This window comes from Buceros rhinoceros, unplaced genomic scaffold, assembly GCF_000710305.1.
Source record: "Buceros rhinoceros silvestris isolate BGI_N320 unplaced genomic scaffold, ASM71030v1 scaffold7609, whole genome shotgun sequence".
NCBI lineage: Eukaryota > Metazoa > Chordata > Aves > Bucerotiformes > Bucerotidae > Buceros > Buceros rhinoceros.
Window position 1 is genome coordinate 20,465 of NW_010430915.1, and position 20,117 is coordinate 40,581.

The 20,117-nt window shown below is 40.8% G+C and overlaps 1 protein-coding gene across 1 annotated transcript in view; it reads left to right on the forward strand.

The window, feature by feature from the left end:
- Window positions 1-20,117, forward strand: part of AGTPBP1 (ATP/GTP binding protein 1) — a gene marked incomplete at its 5' end in the record, with an annotated part of 63,690 nt that overhangs the window by 19,930 nt on the left and 23,643 nt on the right. Inside the window, 6 exons of the mRNA XM_010143198.1 lie at window positions 2,587-2,740; window positions 4,008-4,188; window positions 5,619-5,748; window positions 6,102-6,233; window positions 7,863-8,039; window positions 12,838-12,998. Of these exons, the coding sequence (XP_010141500.1) occupies window positions 2,587-2,740; window positions 4,008-4,188; window positions 5,619-5,748; window positions 6,102-6,233; window positions 7,863-8,039; window positions 12,838-12,998 (935 nt within the window). The remainder of the gene's footprint in view (window positions 1-2,586; window positions 2,741-4,007; window positions 4,189-5,618; window positions 5,749-6,101; window positions 6,234-7,862; window positions 8,040-12,837; window positions 12,999-20,117) is intronic.

Genomic DNA, 20,117 nt, shown 5'->3' on the forward strand with positions numbered 1-20,117 from the left:
CAGCTTCTCAAAAGTGGCGACTTGCTGGAGCGGAGGCGCGTGGTTTCCATGGCGATGAGTTGGCTCCGAAGCGGCATCTTTGCTGAAGCAGCAGCAGAAGGCTTCTGAGATGAGAGCAGGCAGGTCCGCCGAGCCACAAAGTCACCAGACTTGGAAGAGAGAAAGTTGCACAGATGCTGCCCAGGGTCCCGAGAGGAAGTTACACAGGCGACCACGTCTCTTAAAGGCACAGAACGCTCGCGAGGCACAGAAATACCCATGAGAAGCTTTTACAGCCAATGAGAGTTGCACTGGACGTGACATGGGAAGGAATATTCCAATTGGTCAGTTTAAAACAAACCTCCTGGAACAGGAGAACATGTCTAAAACTGCTACACCCATCCACTCTCCCCCCGCTCTGGAATCACAAGGACACACACATTTGTGGGTGACTGGCCTGGCCCATCTGTGCCATACTCTTGCTTGGATTCCGTTCCCTCTTACCTGCTGTGCAGTCTTCCAACTAGAAGGCTAGTCCAGCGTGATGCTCATTATCAAACAGATGTGTGCACTCGCACACTCATCTCACAGGCACTCTGCACTTGTAGTACCTGCCAGATTCCAGCATGGAGACTGGCCACCTAATATTCCTGCCTGGACCTGGGGCCTCATACTCCCTGGGTAGACCACCTTGAAGCTTGCTAGCAAATTGCACATGCACCCACCCATGCACATTACCTTCAGGGAAGATCCATGTGCTTGCCCCCCAGCCCCAGCAGCTGGTACCAGGCACAAGGGCTTGTAACCCGTATTGCTACCCTAGCTGCTGGCACTGAGACACCCTCCCTTGCTTCAGTCACCTTTATCATCCCAGTAGCTGGATTTTTTTGGGACACACACTGTTCATGGCCCAGTGGCTGGACACTAAGACCCTTACCCACTCCAGCAGCTGGCACTGACACCTGCTCTTGCTTCCACTGCTGATGCCACAGACAGAAGGGTGCTTACACTTCCTACAGCTCTGGCTGCTGGCACCAAATCCACTCACTTTGATCCCAACACTAGCTGGCAATTTGGACACAAAGTCTGTGGTGCCCACAGAGATACTCCTAAGAAAAGGGGCCTCTCCAGCTACTGATGGTGAGACCTTCGCTCACTCCAGTTGCTGACCACAAATCCACTCATACCTCTCTTGTTAGTTGTATCTAGTCCACACAGCACTTGCATGCATGGAATACAAACTGAGGCTGCGCACAGATACCTAAGGGCAGGCTGCATAAGTTTTATGTAGTCCCACAGGCCCCACGTGAGTATCCCAAATCCTCATGTTCCTGTTTTTTAATCTGTGACCTTCAGGTAGCCCTCTCCAAAGCTGTGCCTTTAGGTTCTTAGTGGCCCATCAGTTAGGGACTGGAGAACTAGCAAAATTAGCAAAGAAACTTTGCTAATGTTTCTGTTACATCTGTGTACCAGGATTGTTTTTCACTGTTTGGTTTATTACTTCTCCCTTTATTTGTTATCCCCTTCTGCACTGAAGAGATGACTGATAAGTTAAACTTCACAAAGCAAAGGTTCTTACCTTCCACATATCCTTACAGTATCATCAGGTAGAACATAATGTACCCTCTGTGCATTCATCTTTCTCAAAACAGTTGGAAAACCAAACTCTATATAAAGAGATGTATTCAGTCAGTCAGAAACATAGAGAATGATATTTCATGGGTCCCAGGTCCTGCACTTGGGCCACAACAACCCCTGCAACGCTACAGGCTTGGGGAAGAGTGGCTGGAAACTGCCCAGCAGAGAAGGACCTGGGGGTGCTGGTTGATGGCCAACTGAATATGATCCAGCAGTGCCCAGGTGGCCAAGAAGGCCAACCTCATCCTGGCTTGTATCTGCAATAGTGTGACCAGCAGGAGCAGGACAGTGATTGTCCCCCTGTGCTCAGCATTGGTGAGGTCACATCTTGAGTACTGTCCTCACTACAAGGACACTGAGGTGCTGGAGCGTGTCCAGCCAGAGAAGGGAGAAGGACAATGAAGCTGGTGCGGGGTCTAGGTCTCAAGTCCTCTGAGGAGCAGCTGAGGGAAGTGGGGTTGTTTAGCCTGGAGAAAAGGCTGAAGGGAGACATTATTATCACTCTCTACAACTCCCTGAAAGCAGGTTGTAGTGAGGTGGGGTTTGTCTCTTCTCCCATGTGACAAGTGACAGGACTCGAGGAAGTAGCCTCAAGTTGCACCAGGGGAAGTTCAGGCTGGCCAGTTTGAAAAATTTCTTTACAGAGAGGGTTGTGAAGCATTGGAACAGGCAGTATTGTCCAGGGAAGTGGTGGAGTCCCCATCCCTTGAGGTATTTAGAAGATGCGTAGATGTGGTGCTGAAGGACATGGTTTAGGGACCCTGGTGTGCAGAGTGAATGGCTGGACTCCATGATCTTAAAGGTCTCTTCCTACCAAATGATTTTGTGATTCTATAGTCAGAATTATGATGGAAACTTGAAAGTTGCTTAGAACAACAGAAAGTTTGATTAAATAATACCTGTGGAATACACTGTGCTACATGACTGCAAAATATTTGAATTTTTTTTTTCATTATTTTTGGGATGAAGATGCATCTTCAGAAGCTGGAATCTATGCACAACCCTCAACAGATATATTTTCGACAAGATGTTCTCTGTGAGACTCTGGCTGGCAACAGTTGTCCGTTAGTCACTATTACAGCCATGCCAGAGTCCAATTACTATGAACATATTTGTCAGTTCAGTAAGTATGACTTTTCTTTCTCATCAACTGAAAATATTGTAAAACCAGCTCTTTTTGAAAAAAAAAATTGGTTTTAATTGTTGAATTTTGTAAAAATAGCAATGTAAAATGAAATTAATGAAATTTAGATGCATCAATATTCAGGATTTGCTTTGTATTTAATATTATTTATTTGTGGCGGTCAAATAAGGGGATTTATATCTGGGTATATAAGGGTTTATATTCACATATTCTAAACCAGTGGATAAGGTATTTTTTGTATGTCACCCTTTGCAGACAACATTCTTGGAAAAGAATACCTCCCTTCTGAGTAACTTTTTCCTCCAAATGCTCAGGGTATTTGCCTGTCAGAAAAATCTTTCATAAAGGCAGTGTTGTCCCAAAAATGGCTTCTTTCACCAGATGTCCAATGGGCTGATTCACACGGTCAAGAGAGTTGTTTTATTGCATTTCTGTGCAGCAAATGGCGTTAGGTGTTAACTCCTCAAAGCTAGCACACCTTCCCTGTGTTACAGGATTTCTTTTATATACCAAAGAATGCAAAATCACCTTATCTTTATGAATACTGATGTCATTTGTCTAAGTGACTGGCCAACTAGCACATCTCCTTTTTGCTACATGTGCTTAAAGGATAGGGGGCTTCCAAGAGCATGGGGTCCTTCAGGCCAAGGGAAGGGTGTTCTAGTATGCTTATGAGGTAAGTTCACAGTAAGCTCAAGCAGTCTACTTTCTCCTATCAGTTCTATGCCCAAGGCTAGAAACACTTGTGAGTGGCATTATCCATTGACATCTTCATTAGCATCTTCCATTCAGCTCCTCCTCATACCAAGACAAACTCAGTAGCATCCCCTTCTGTCAGCTGGTGTGTCTCTAGACATCACCAATTCTAAGCTACTGAGATTTGAAGTGAGCTTTACTCATGACGGCGTTCCTAGTTTGTTCCTCCACCCCAGTATTTTTCTTTGATATTGGGAAAAAAGCCGTCAAAGTCATCATATCACAATTGCCAGCTCAAACTAGTTGTGACTGTTTAATTGCCTGAATTTAAAGCTCCGTTGTGAGAGTTTCTTAATTAGCAGTCCTTAAAACAATATTTTGACAAGCTCTATTAGTAATACCGATACTTACTACTCAACTCCCAAATACTGTATTTTGCATTGTAATAAACAAAGCTTGTTATTGCCTCTTTTTTTTTTATTTTTCCAATTAACAAACTGTTTACTTAGCTTGAATCTTATTTTGCAACATCTGTGCCTGCTTCTTTTAGGGAATCGTCCTTACATTTTCCTATCTGCTCGTGTACATCCTGGAGAGACTAATGCAAGCTGGGTTATGAAGGGAACGCTGGAATACCTTATGAGCAATAATCCGAGTGCCCAATGTTTACGAGAATCTTATATTTTCAAAATTATTCCCATGCTCAATCCAGACGGTGTCATCAATGGAAAGTAAGCATAAGTTTACTCACAAATGTGTAACCTGTACTTACTAAGTCTTTGCATCTCTTACTTTAAAAAAGATGCACCTGGAAACATACAAATGCAATAATTAATACGAAAAAACCCCCACAAAATCAGTAGGACTTCTCAGGTTTTTTTACTTTTTAAAGGCAGATACATTTTTCCATTAATTACAGTTCTACTAAAAGTATTTTCAGTTGTTCATGGAGGGTCATCATTCCTATGTCATTTGACATGGCATTTTAATTGTCTCTTTGAACTACAGTCTTGGATAGGTGTAGGATGTTACATGCGAGCACAGCTGCCTTTAGGAAAAGCTACCCAAGTACTCAGGAACAGTCCTTGTGTCTGAGAAAGCTTTATGCATAACTTTTTAAAAATTACCTATTTATTATAGTTTGTTTTAGTTAGAAGGCTGTTATGGAAATTGCTGTTGTCAAATGTTATTAAAAAGGGGAAAGTTAATTGTGCAAGAGAGAGTTAAGAGTATCCTGATTTAACTGAAGTTATTAGTAGTAGTCTTTCACTTACCACCACTTTTCTTAATAAATTTAAGGGATATTTCAGAACCTTTTGGTACTGCTATGAGTAAGCATTCAGCAGTCTATGTTTACTTGGTTACAGGGAATTCGTGTGAAATGGAAATTTTGATACCTTACCTAGTTATGGTTCATATTTTAAAAGGTTTGTGAACAAAATAATAAAAATCAAACTAGTTATGGATTTGACTAGAACCCTGTCTTTGAAGTCGTAAAAGCATGTGTATAATAGAACACCTGGAATTAAATCATTCAGAATACAAGAGGAAGTTTAATACAGGGTCAATTAAGAAATCTGTCCCAGCAGACGTGACCTAAACAGAAATGTTGTGAAGATGACTGCCTGAACATGAATTTCTGCAAGTTTGAAAGTTCTTGCTGATACTTGGCTGAATACAGAGATCATTTTATTTGTTCACTGGGGGGTTTGGTTGCCTTTTTTTTTTTTCCTCCTTTTTCTCACAGCTGCTTGTCTCCTAACAACTCCCATGTTTCAAGTCTTAGATTTCTAGTTGACATTTGTCATTGTATTATAGAAGTCAAGACACTAAAAACATAACGATACCATGTATTTGAAATTAATGATTTCAAACTAGCATTTGAATAGAATCACGAGTCTTCAGTTTCAACAGCAGATAAGCAAGATTACAATTCACTTTGTAGATGAAGCTACTTCTACTTTATTTTTAGGTTTTCTGTGGCATAACTTAACCCCAAACACTTCTATTATTTGGCATGTTAGAAAACTGAAGTTTGTTTCTTACCAGACTCATTCCAAAGAAGCAGTGGTAACAAGGAAAGCTTGAGGTGGGGGGGAGGCTTATTTAAAAGTATGGTAATACAGACTACATCATGCGTTTTTCCACCCCCCCACAATAGCCACCGTTGCTCTTTAAGTGGAGAAGATTTAAACAGACAGTGGCAAAATCCAAATCCAGATCTGCATCCCACTATTTACCATGCTAAAGGGTTACTGCAATATCTGGCTGCTATAAAACGTTTACCTTTGGTGAGTATGTGTGTGTAAGCAATTCTGAATCTTTTTAACCTTGTCTATATAGCTAGTCTGTAAAGTAAACATTTTAATATGGTCTTGTAAACTGTGTCACATTTAAATTTGACTTACAGAACTGCAAACCTTTAGATCTAAATCTGTTTCCTTTTCTAGGATAGAAGGTTAAACCTTCCTTAGATGAATCCTACACTTTTGTCTTAATACACAACTTAATTATATAAGGAGTGTTGTTTCCTCATTTTTGGAACTTTCAACAGTACAAACAAATTTTTATTTGTCCTTCTATTACTTTTAAAAATGTTAATTCCATATGCTTTGGCTTTACTTTGCAAAATGATTTATTGTAGGTCTACTGCGATTATCATGGTCACTCTCGTAAAAAGAATGTATTTATGTATGGCTGCAGCATCAAAGAGACAATGTGGCACACAAATGTTAATTCTGCCTCTTGTGACCTAATGGAAGACCCTGGTTACAGGGTAAGTTTGACATTTGTACCCTTTTCACTTAGCATGAATATGGAATGTACTTTTCAGATAACTTACCAATATAGTTCTGTGCTCTTAGTCACTTTATAGCATAAGCAGCTTACTTAGAATGATCTCTTTTTAGTTCATGAACGTACTTAAAAGTGTTTTGAGAGCTTTAAACACCGCACACTAATACAGCTAAGGATTTAATGTTAGTACTTTTTTGGGTCTTTGTACAAATACATGGTTTTTTGTGTTCAACCATTATATTACTACTACCATTATAATAAATATGTGGCAAATGCCCTTATGTACATGTATAATTAGTGGATGAAAAAAGAGTCATTAAAGCATGGCAAACAACATTCTAGCAACAAGAAAATAAAAATACTGGGTTGCTCAGAGAAATATTCATTTTCAAGTATGGAAGTAGGGAAGGTTCCTCTTACAAGGTTGTGTAGTGAAGGCATGTGCCCCTAATACACGTACAGAATAAACTTGCACAAACACCATCCACTGCATTTGATGGAAGCTTTCAAAAAACTTCAAAAGATTTTAAAAATTTCTTCTGTGTAACTCCACTGCCGCCTTGTGGCAACTGTAAATCTGTGCAACCTAATGTGCCCGAGGCCCTTGTTTTTTTGAGATGAGTTAAGCCTGAAAAGCTTGGTGTGAATGCATGTTAAAACGCTCGTTATGCATCCGTGAATGTAAATAAGTACAGATGCTTTCAGATTTTTTTCCTCCAATCCCTCTCATGTGAAAAAAATCTATATATCTATCACTCCTTGTATTTCTTGTGTGCTCTTCTGGATATTGAGTCCAATGCCACTCACATCTCCTGCTCAACACGTTTATAGGGGGTTTTGTCACTGTAGCCTGCACTACCAGAGCTCACAAAAGACAATAGTCAATAATAGGTGGGGGAAAAGGCTTTTTGGTTTCAAAAAGGCAGACTGAAACTTTTGGGCATGCTTATGCAAATAATGGCCTATGTACTACTGAAATAGTAAATTCGAAGTGGTCCTGTGTTTTGGCTTAACTGATATAAATAAAAGCTGGATAGAATGTAGTCATTGATCATTAGTCAAATCATACATTTGCTTAACTGTTTCTTGTCTTTTTCCAAAGCTGTCCTGTAAATAGTTACATTGAACTTTGATTCATGTTCTTGAAGTTAGTGCTTTGCTGAATACAAATTAATTTTATGTATTGATAAAATACTGCCAGTGTTAGGTCTGCAAATAGAACTGTTGAAGTAGTCTTGAACAGATTTAAATTAGTTAATTATATTGGGTATGTAGTGCACTTAATTTGATCAAATTTAGCTCAGTGAATTAGGAGGAGATGGTGAGCACCTGAATTCCTTTGTATTCCGATTCGTGCTCACATGACTAAGAATTTTGGTGATTGGAGCGGAAAAGAAGATTTTAATAAGTAGCAAATGGCAAACGTGTTCTCACTTGAACACACTTGATTTTGAAAACTGAGTATGGAGAAATGTTTTCCTTCTTGTTCTTATAATTTGGATTGCAGCAAAATTTTCTGGTAATATTTTGTGATAGCATACTCCCCTCCTTCCTGCTTCCATAAGTGAAATGAAAGGATCACTGTATTTTTCAAATTGCTGTCCTGCAGGCACTCCCCAAGATCCTGAGTCAAACTGCCCCAGCATTCTGCATGGGCAGCTGCAGCTTTGTAGTGGAAAAGTCCAAGGAATCAACAGCGAGAGTTGTTGTCTGGAGAGAGATAGGAGTACAAAGGAGCTACACAATGGAAAGCACTTTATGTGGATGTGACCAGGGCAAATATAAGGTAAGAAAATGTATCAGTTAAACTGTTCTTGCTTTATAATTCCTTCCTTTTGTATTCATATCTTGTGCTAAAACTCCACTTGCTTGCTTGCTTTGAACTTCTAAAACTCTTCTAAGATCTGCATACAATAATGTTAGAGTGAAATTACATGATTTACAATGTTAAAGGTTGCATAACAGCCTTCATCACTTAACACCTCCCACTGTATGTTATGCTTATTGGCTGTATTAATTATTGCTTGCAACACATACGAATGCATATAGTTAAAAAAATCAGAACTGTTCTTTCCAGTAGATTGTTAGAAGTGGTTAGTAATAAATGGCAATACTAAAATAAAAACTGACTTTACACATGGCAATTTCAGACTTTACCATGGCAGTTCATGGTTCTTCAGCAGATATTTAGTAGTGCCCCTTACAGAATTTCCCCATGTAGCTGCAGAAACAGGCTAATAAATCAAAACACTTTCATATCAGGTTACCAGAACTGCAAATCACACTCCTCTGAACTCATCATACTTGTCTGACTTTTTGACTTAAACTTCTTACAATTTTGTCATCGTCAAAAGTGTTAACAGGGCTGGATATTTGAAAACAAAAGGTGACCTTGTTCGTAGTTTCTCACTAGTAGGAAACTCACTTCAAAGAAAATATTCGTAGGGAAGAAAAGGAGAACCACCATCCTAACATCTCATCTTCAACTTTTGTCACTGGGTTAAATTCAGCTACAAATTGAAGCAAGTTTTTAAATCGAACATTCATGGAAGAAGTCACAGTTTCCTCTGCTTGGTAATAGAGGTTATGAAGTCTAATTAAGAAAATTACTTAAAGCCTCAAATAAGGTTCTTGGCGAAGAGGATTAGAAGGCTGGGATCAAGTTCTTAAGAAAGGTGCACTGAAGATGCTGTGTGAACAAACTTTCAAGATGCCATCGAAAAATAATTTACTCAAAAGGGACGAACATTTTTCTCTATAAACTCGCTGATGAGATCAGTTTGCTATTCTGTAATCCATTTTATGTGGAATAAAACAGTTTGTGAGGTCTTAGTCATCCTCTGGAAGATTCTTCAGTTTTTTCTTCGCTGTGATAATACGCAGACTTCTAAAGAAAGTGTATCTAAGAGGCCAAGCTGACTAGATAGAACAAGAAAAGAGCAACATTTCTACAGTAAGAACATCAAAGAGATGAAAATGCCTAGGCTTTATTTTGTGTGTGTGTGGAGGGAGTGGAGGCAGCAATTCTGTGAATAAACTTGTGGTATAAATTAGATAACATGTTTCATAGTATGCTATTTCAAAACCCAGAGGGGAGTTAAACTGTAGAAATTCCCTCCTTTCCTACTTCCCACCCCAAAGAACATGACAATTCAGATCTGAGGAACTGGGTGTATTGCATAGTGGTCTGAAGCACTTTTCCATCTTCTTCTGTTTTGGCATCACCACTGAATTTTATTCAAAGCACAAAGAGAATTACTTACTGATTTTGTTCTTTGTGGAAGAAATCTCTGGTGGCTCTCTGGCGATCCCTCCCAGTTATCTCTGGAAGCAATCTTTTATTAACTGCATGCTTGGGGTGTTTGTACTGTGTTGAAAATTAGGGCTGCAGATATTGCTGAGTCATTTGCAATTCAAGATCCTGAAAAGCAACTGTTAAAGTGAAAAGATGCTCCAAGATCTACAACTGAGGGTAGTTAAGATGCCAGACAAAAGAACAATTTCTTCAAGAATTCAAACCAACTGAAAACTGATATCAATCCCTTTCCTGCTCGGAGGTTAATACATTTGGGAGGATTGCTTAATTTTTAAGTTAATGGAAAAAATGTTATCTGGAAATTTTATAATGCATATGAAGAGAAGACTTTAGGACGTAAGGATACAGTCAACAAATTTTGTCGGTTACCGTAAGTTTTCAGTCTCTAGATTTTGAGTTCTCAAAAAATGATCGCCTCTTTGTAACTGCTGCTTAATAAGAAAGCAGAACAACAACATGACGTTTTACTGTCCAGCTGACTTCTCCAAATCTTTGCATCTTCCCTTTCAGATCACAAAACTCATCACTGAGACACTCTATCATGTGGAGGTATTTTCATATATACTTAGTAAGGAACACTTCAACCAGCCATCTAAAATGTTACTGTCTAGAAGAAGGACAGTTGTATAAAATGTAAAGAAAAAGTAATGACATTTGGTGCATTTAAAAAAAAAAAAAAGCCACTTCTAGGTGGCATGTGCTTAAAAGCCATATATGTAACACAAGGAACTTTAACAGGCCACAGTTAAAGGTACTAGAACAACAGTTGAAGACGATTAAAGGATGAAGAGGAGTGTGTTCAAGGCTTCAGTGAAAATGAACTTCACCTCAGGTCCCTTAGTTAAGGCAACTGTTCGTTATTATTTTCTGAAACAGACTTTAGGCTTCGTGTTTTATGGAAATAAAGAGATTTGGTTAATGGAAGAGTAACAGTGAACTAAGAAATTTGGTATTTAGCAGCTTTGTGATATTGCATTCTCCATTATGATTTAAATAAATGACAGAAACAATTCTAGACTTTGTCATGGGCTTTTACCACGAGTTTAGACCCTTCAGTATAGTAAGTTCAAACTTTATTGTCCAAGCGTCCACCTTCAGTCTGATCCGTTTAAGTCTCTCTTGAGTTATATCCTCTTTCTGCTGTGCTGAGGGTAGCAGCCACGGAACAGGCACACGCAATTTATCTTTCTAACAGTTGTCTTTGCACTTTCTTTCATACTATGCTCTTGACTTTTTCAACTTGGAGCCACTCCTGTTATACTGCCTGTAAGGAATCTGCCAACTAACAATAACTTCTTCAGCAACAGACATAGACAATAATTGGAAGAGTTTCTGAACCATCAAGTTGTGCACATTAGTAATCTGTAACAGTGTGATTACTGTTACCTTTCTCCTTCCCCTTCTGCATACTTTGTTGCCTCTTGTCTTTAATGTTATTTTAATCTCTTTGGGGCAGGGACTGTGTCTTCCTGTGATTAGCATAGTGGAGCCCCAGCTATGATTGGGGCCTTCGAAATGTTACTGACGTGCAAACAAATAAAAAAACCCCAAAACACAAAACCAAACCAAAATTGGCCACTGTGGATAAGGTACTGCACTGGGAGTGAGGAGAACTGAATTTCTGTTCCCAGCGGGGTCAGAGACATGCTGTGAGACACTGTGCAAATCGCTTCAACCCTCTCTGCCTCCATTTCTCCATCAGTAAAGTGAGGATATTTCTTCCTTTATTAATAAAGTGCTTTGAAACCTACAGCCCAAAAGCATTATAAAAGAGGTAAGTAGTATGATTATTAAAAATAATACTCAAATATCCAACTCTTGTTCACTGCTAAGAAGTTTCTGTACCATTTGGCCAGAGGATGACAGTGTTCAGAATAGTGGATATAGTGTTAGCTTTCCTGTTACTGAAAAGCAACTTGTTTATGAAGGAAAAAAAAGAACTTGCAAGAAAAATACAATCAAATTTTCCACTTATGAAGTGTTCGTATGTTTAAAACAGGAGTACATGAAGAACATGTGGACTGTACCAGTTCTGGAGCAGCACAACACTTTCTTTTAACTTTGTGTTTTAAAACACAGTGTCAGCATGGCAACGTATTCCAGACTTGTGTGTATGGTTTTTAGCTTTTAGCAAAAAACAAAACAAAACAAAAAAAACCCCTATTATTTTTATATCATATATTTTCCTATTTGATGTCTTATCTTGCCACCAGTTCCCGGCTCTTCTGCTTCCCTGCTTGTTTTTGTCAAAGCTTCTTTTTAACTACCTTTTTACTTAAGAGGCTTAGAAGATCCAAACTAAAATCCTTTTAGATTCTTCTGAGATACAGAATTTGCAATGGGGGGGGGATTGTGTTGGGTTGTGACATTGAATTTGTTAGTGTATATACAGTCACTACTATCCAATTCTGTATTTGTTGAGGTCACCCTGGAATATCATTCCCTTTTTATAAAGCAGTTGAGGTCAGAGGTTTTGTCCGTATATTGTGCACTGCTGGCTCAATTAAAACTGTAGAATTATCTGATGGGAGGCTTTGTCACGTATGTAAACTTGGAGAATATTACATAAGTTCTACCTACTAAATACTCTGCGGAGGAAAACGCCTTCGTTTATCATTCAAGTTAGAACACAGTTATGGCTTTTGATACTTTCTGGTTGTTGATTTTCTCTACTAAGTGTGTGAATAAATTCTTTAGAATTAACCCATGTTGCCTCTAACATATAGGAGAGGAAGAGATGATTGTGTCAAGGAGTAACTTTGTTGCCTTAAATAGTCTTATTTATATATCAGAACATAGCAGTGAACTTGATCACAGCTACAATATGAATTGTCTCATTTTTTTCATTCTGGTGGAACTTCTATTGAAGAATCTTGTGTTTGAAATCTCAGTATTTTAAATTCCATTTTATAGATTTGTCTCAGGTTTGTAAAATAGTGTATACTTATAAACTTGGACATGATCTCGGTCTCTCTTCCAATGCCTCTGGGCATTGATGTGCTAGAAGTGTAAAGTAGGAAGCTCCAGTGAAATGTGGATGTGTCCAGAAATGTCTGTTCAGCCTTAGAGGTATCATGTAGTTATTATCTAAGTTTTCTCTGATACTCTTGCTAAGTGTTTACTCTGCAGTTCTTACATGTTCTGAATTTAGAGCAAGAGAGTGCATTAAATAAAATAACGAAATGTGTTTTAAACAGCAATTCTGTAGTATGTGTGGGTCCCTCTGCATGTACCAATTTTGTATTTTTAAATCTTGTTTTCCAATTAGGGACTGCAGATAGGGACAAGAGAATTGGAGGAGATGGGAGCAAAGTTCTGTGTTGGCTTACTGCGTTTAAAAAGAATGTCCTCATCTTTGGAATACAATCTGCCTTCTAGTCTGTTGGATATTGAAAATGAGCTGATTGAGTCAAGCTGTAAAGTGACAAGGTGTAGTAGACATTTATTCTATTTACTTTCTTTTCAGGAAAAGTATTTCAAAAGTTTCTCAAGTGATGTAGATTCTCTCAAAAATATGCTTCCATTCATCAAAAATAATGTTGATGTGTTGTGACATGTTAGTGTAACAAGAATGTGTATATATTTAAGGCTTATTGTGTTCATTCAATAGCTTCAAACTTTGAAATAAAACAGTAAATATACAGAGTAAGACTATATGTCACTTTTGTGCCAAGATAAACACTGGCAATTTTAATGTCATCCAGGAGTTGTTATATGCAGTAAAACTCAGTAGGTCTTATATCTCGATTGTCTCTTTGAAAGCATTATAAAATTTTTTTTACTGCTGGCTATAGTATTAAAAATTTGTTTAGACAGGCTTGAAGTACATGAGTTAACACACTGTTAGAAGTTTTTCTTCCAAATCTTTTTTTCGTTAGGGTCACAAAAGAAATGTATCTACCCAGTAGCTAGCTTATTAAACTGCTGATTCTTAAAGCTCTAGATAGGTTTGCAAAAGTACGCGTGCTAGTGCATATTTCGATTCATGTAATTCATCATTGAAGTATCCACGTGCATGCACATGGTAACTGGGGATGCACAGTGAATAAGTGATTTCAAGTGTACAAGCATCTCTTTCTGAAGATCTGGTTAGAGATTAAATAAAGCAGAGTTCCAGACTTCAGAAAATCATTAAATTAGAAAAAGAGTAAGATGTACACACTATAGTACGTTACCACTTGGCATACTTAGAGCTGAAAACATTTTTATAGTGGCCTTGGCTGTAGCCTCTACTTAGCTAAAGCAATTTGAGAGGGGAAATGGAATTTATTATTGGTTTTGTGCAACTGAAACGAGGAGGTGCTTGAGACTAAGACTTTCATTAGATGCTAGACTAATGAACAGTTTGATGGTAGACCATACAAAACTAGCAAAGACGTGGGAGGTCATTGGTGGTACTCTAAAGAATGGGGAATTAATGTTTAGTTTCAGCATTTAACTACATAAGTATTAGCAGAATATGGAGTACTGAAAAAGATTGGAGCTTGTGTTCATGATTACGTTGTTTACAGGTAGTAATGAAAAGTGAAGTATAACCTAAAAGGTGATAAGAACTGTAGATGTAACAATAGGAAAGTGTCTTAAAGAAGTGGTTAAATGTATGAGGAGTAGCTGGACTGTGTAGATATCTACCACTTTAGTGATGGCTGGATCACCCAGTATCATTTCCTTACTAGTACAGCATTAGCATGCTTGTAATGGACAGATTCTTATTGTCGTATCAGGTTTTGTGCTTGGTGAGTTAGTAATCCCTGGAAGTGATGGGATCAGAAAGCTTTGGCGTAACCCAGATGCCAGTGTGTGTAAGCCTCGCTGAAGTTTAAGTAGACTCACTGAGGGAGAGTCATATGGCGGATGATGAAAAAAGCAGGAAGTGCTTTACAGTTGTTGGAATGGCATTAGCAGCATTTCAGTCAGTAAGAGTGCCTTGGTATTGTTTCCTGTACTAATGTGACATTGATACCAAAACAATGGTAGCAGCAGAGAGTAGTGCTCAGCATTTGTAACACTGGTGTTCAGTGTATGAGTCTAAATTTTCATTTGATGTTGTATGAATTGCTGTCAGCCTTGAATAAAACCTCAGTGTCCTTGGTTTATTGAACTCTTTTTCTTGTATTCCTTGCCGCATTTGAAAAGTTGGCCATTGGAATGAATTGATGTAATTACCTGCTTTGCTCTGAAAGGTCTCTTGCTTGTCCATTTGTGTAGCATAGTAGTTTAGTGAGCAATGCTAGAGGGAGATGAGCATAGAAATCTACTTCCACTGCTGTTATGCCAGGGGCTAAGACAGTTGACCATCGCATAACTGTGGAAAGCAGTTCTCTTATCCTAAGCTTTTGGATTAGAAAAACACAGATTCAGTGGATTTTGTCTCATGGACAGGGACCATCTGTCTAAGGAGAAAAAAAATGAATTGCTTATGTCTTATTTTGTATGTGTTGCCAGGGATTCTGGATATGTATCATCTGAAGGTAATCTGTTTGGGATTTTTCCTAAATACTTGAGGACCTTATGATCTGGTTGACATTTCAGTTGTTCTTTAGGTTGAATGTAAGTGCGGACAAAAGAGAACAAAAGTTGAGATGTGAAAAATGTTAACTGCTGAGAAACTGTGTAGGTGCTTGAAAAATTCTATAGTGCACCTCAGGTAGATATATCTCTTGAAATAAAGCTGGAGATCAAGGGGCAATGTTTTATACTGTAAAACTTTTGAGAGGAATCACCAGATGGAATTCCATCTTCATGCTAGACAAAGTCTTGCATTACAACATGAGTTGTTTTGATTACGGTTTTCCTCACAAGGCTCTTATCAAAACGAAAAGCAAAACTAGGAGATGGAGAGCAGGAAAGAACATGACAGCTGCCTTCAAATACAAGAAGAGAAGATGCAAAGGTGGCGTTAAATTACAACGAGAAAAGTCAGTCTAGACTTTAGGTAAAAATTCTATATGATAAGCAAAAATTTAGTTCTGGAGTAGTCATCTGGGGAAGTTGTAGAGTCTCCAGAGGAGATAAAGAATAGTATAGACAGGTTTCAGTCTCAAACAGCAGAGGAAACAGCTGAATTAGTTTTAAGGCACAGAGGTACACAAAGGGGCTGTGGGAAACATCTTCACTAAGTATCACAAGTTATTTATTAGTAAATACTAAATAGTTTAGAGTCACTTTGACTCTCTTCTTTAAAGCATTGCTTTACAGCATTCTCTCAAAACATGTGCATGTAAGCTAGAAAGTGACTGTGAGGGACCACATGGAAAAAGAACAAACCCTTTCTGGGAGGTAAACATGCTGGGTTGCCTCTTTGAAGTGCCTGCACACTAAGACATACAGCATGAGGAATAAATACAAAAAATTAAAGGTCTGTGTGCAGTGGCAGGGCTATGATCTTGTTGGAATCATGGAAATGTGTTGGGGTGCCTCACACAATGGGAGTCCTGCAGGGGAGGATATACAGGCCAAGTAAGGACAGGCTGGGAAGATGAAGAGAGGGAGCTGCCCTTTATGTGAGAGAGCAGCTGGAACACATAGAGATCTGCCGGGGGTTGAATGGATGAGTATTAAAGAGCAGACTACTCTGCGTGACATGGTAGTGGGTGTCTGCTGTAGGCTGCCTGGCCACGAAGAACAAATGGATGAGGCCTTCCTCAGACAGCTAAAAGCAGTCCTGCATTTGCAAGCCCTGGGCCTTGAGGGGCACTTTAACCACCCCAGTATCTGCTGGAGGAACAGCACAGTAGGGCGTAAGCAATCCAGAAACTTCCTGGAGAGCATTGGTGACAAATTCCACACCCAAGTGATACAAGAACCAAGGAGAGGTGCTCTGCTTGGTCTGGTACATATCAGCAAGGTTGTGCTGTTTGGAATATGAATATTGAAGGCAACCTTGGCTGCAGTGATCTTGAGATGATGGACTTTCAGCTCCTGAGAGAGCAGGGCCAAGAGCACAACACTGGATGTGAAGAGAGCATGCTTTCATCTCTTCAGGGGTCTGCTTGGAAGGGTCTTGTGGAATAAGACCCTGGAGGGAAAAGGAGCCCAAGCAAGTTGGTGGGTATTCAAGGACCACATCCTCCGAGCTCAAAAACAGTCCATCCCCATGATCGGGAACTTAAGCAAAAATGCCAGGAAGCCTGTGTGGATGAATGAGAAACTCCTGGCAAAACTCAAAGATGTAAAGGGAAACATAGAAGGTGGAAGCAGAGACAGGTAACCTGGGAAGAATATAGACACACTCTGAGTATGCAGAGACATGGTTAGGAAAGGCAAAGTCCATCTGGAGTTGAATCTGGCACGGGACGTCGAAGGCAACAAGAACGGCTTCTCCAAGTATGTAAGTAGTAAAGGGAAGACTAGGGAAAACATGATCCTAGTGCCGAATGGGACAGGAGCCCTGTTGACACAAAACATGAAAAAGACTGAGGTACTGAATGCCTTCTTCACCTTAGTCTTTACTAGCAAGACCAGCTTTCAGTAATCTAAGGACCCAGAGACTGAAAAAAGCCTGGGGCAAGGGCGACTTACCCATAGTAGAAGAGGAACAGGCGGGAGAATACTTAAGCAAACTGAACTTAAGTCCATAGGTCCTGATGAGATACACCCACAGGTGCCAAGGGAGCTTGCCGATGTCACTGCGAGGCCACTCAATAATCCTTGAACAATCATGGTGATTGGGGCAGGTGCTGGAAGACTGGAGGAAAGCAAATGTTATTCCTATGCTCAAGAAATGCAAGGAGGATCTAAGGAACTACAGGCTGGTCACCCTCATCTTGATCCCTGGGAAGGTGATGAACAACTAATCCTGGAAGCATTTCCAGCCACATGGAAACATGGCCACACCAGTGCTGATACAAGCCAGGATGCCATTGGCCTTCTTGGCCACCTGGGCACAGCTGGCTCATGTTCAATTGGCTGTTGACCAGCACCCCCAGGTCCTTCTCTGCTGGGCAGTTTCCAGCCGCTCTTTCCTGAGCCAGTAGCGTTGCAGGGGGTTGTTGTGGCCCAAGTGCAGGACCCAGCACTTGGCCCAGTTGAATTGCATACAACTGGCCTCAGCCCATCGATCCAGCCTGTCCAGATCCCTCTGTAGAGCCTCCTGACCTTCAAGCAGATCAACACTACCTCCCAACTTAGTGTCATCTGCAAACTTGCTGAGGGTGCACTCGATCCCCTCATCCAGATCATCGATAAAGATGTTGAAGAGGACAGGCACCAATACCCACTGGTGACCAGCTGCCAGCTGGATTCAACTCCATTCGCCCCCACTCTCTGGACCCAGCCATCCAGCCAGGTTTTTACTCAGTGAAGTGTACAGCTATCCAAGCAACAAGCAACCAGTTTCTGGAGAAGAATGTTATGAAAATGGTGTCAAGGGCCTTACTAAAGTCCATGTAAACAACATCCACAGCTCTTCCCTCATCCACTAAGCAGGTCACCTTGTCATAGAAGGAGATCAAGTTGGTCAAACAGGCCCTGCCCTCCATAAACGCATGGTGATTGGGCCTGATCACCTGACTGTCCTGTACGTGCCGTGTGATGACACTCACGATGATCTGCTCCATGATTTTCCCCAGCACTGAGGTCAGACTGACAGGTCTGTAGTTCCCTGATCCTCATTCTGGCCTTTCTTGCAGATCGGCGTCACATTTGCCAGTCTCCAGTCAGCTGGTACCTCCCCTGTTAGCCAGGACTATTGGTAAGTGATGGAAAGTGGCTTGACGATCACCCCCACCAGCTCTCTCAAAACTCTTGGGTGGACTTGGGTAGACTTCTGCACATTTAAGCTGAGACGCAGTTCACTCACTGTTTCCTCTTGGATTATGGAACCTTGATGCTGCTCTCCATCTCCACCATCCGGTTCTAGAGGCCAAGCACCCAGTGAGTTGGTCTGACCATTAAAGACTGAGGCACAGAAGGTATTGAAGCACCCCAACCTTTTCCTCATCTTTGGTCACTGTACTTCCTATTGCATCCAGCCATGGATGGAGAGTCTCCTTAATCCTCCTTTTGCTATTAATGTATTTATAGAAACTTTTTTTGTTATCCTTTATGTTAGCAGCCAGATTAAGCTCAAGCTGGGCTTTTGCCTTTCTAATCTTCTCCCCTGCTTAGTCTCACAAAATCCTTTTAGTTTTTGTGAGTGACTTGCCCCTTCTGCCATAGGCCATAGACTTTCTTTTTCTTCCTGAGCTCCAGCCAGAGCTCTCTGTTTAGCCAGCCCGGTCTTCTGCCCTTCTGGCTCGCCTTGCAGCTCACTGGGACAGCCTGCTCCTGGGCTTTGAAGATTTCCCTCTTGAGGATTGTCCAGGCTTTCTGGACCCTTTGTCCTTCAGGACTGCCACCCAAGGGACCCTGCCAACCAGTCTCCTGGAAAGGTTAAAGTCAATCTTCCGGAAGTCCAAGGCAGCAGTTCTACTGATGCCCCTTCCTACTGCTTCTAGATCTGAAAATTCTATTATCTTATGATCACTATGTCCAAGATGGCCTCCAACCTTCACATCATCCGTGAATCCTTCTCTGTTGGTAAACAACAGATCCAGCAGGAAGTCTTCCCTGGTTATTTCCCTCAGCAGCCATGTCAGGAAGTTGTCTTCCACACGCTCTAGGAACCTCCTGGACTGTTTCCTCACTGCTGTATTCAATTTCCAGCAGACACCTGGTAAGTTGAAGTCGCCCACAAGAACAAGTGGCAGTGATCGTGAGACTTCTCCTAGTTGTTTGCAGAATATTTCGTCTACACCATCTTCCTGGTTGGGTGGCCGGCCTATAGTAGGCTCCCACTGTGATGTCTGCCTTGTTGGTCTTCCCCCTGGTTTTAATCCATAAGCATTCTACACTTTTGACGCTATCTGCCATAGAATCCTTATAAAGAAGCTGGTGAAGTATGGGCTGGATGGGCAGATAATGAGGTGGATTGAAAACTGGCTGAACAACTGGACCAAAAGACTGGTGAGCAGAACCACAAAGTCTTCTCTAGTTGGAGGCCAGTACCCAATGGTGTACCCCAGGACACAATACTGGGTCCAGTCCTGTTTAACATGTACATTAATGACTTGGACCATGGGGCAAAGCCACTGTAGGCAGTGATAGCAGGCTTCCAGACAACACTGGACTAGGAGTGGCTGGTCCAGAGGGGCCTTGACAGACTGTAGGTGGTCCGCAGGTATCTCATGCAATTCAGCAAGAAGTGTGAAGTCCTGCACTTGGGGAGGAACAACCCCAGGCACCAGTATATGCTGGGAACTATATGTCTGGAAAGCAGCTTTGCAGAAAACGCTGTGGGAGTCATAGTGGACACCAGCTTGAATGTGACCCATGAACATGAGCAATATGCCCTAGCTGCAAAGAAGGCGAATGGTATCCTGCATTTCATTAGGAGTGTAGCCAGCAGATCAAGGGATGTGATCCTTATCCTGTTCTCAGCTTTGGTGAGGCCATACCTGGCGTGCTGTGTCCAGCTCTGGGTTCCCCAGTGCAAGAGAGACAGGGGCATACTGGAGAGAGTCCAGTGAGGGGCCCCTAACATGATGAAGGGACTGGGAGCATTTCCCA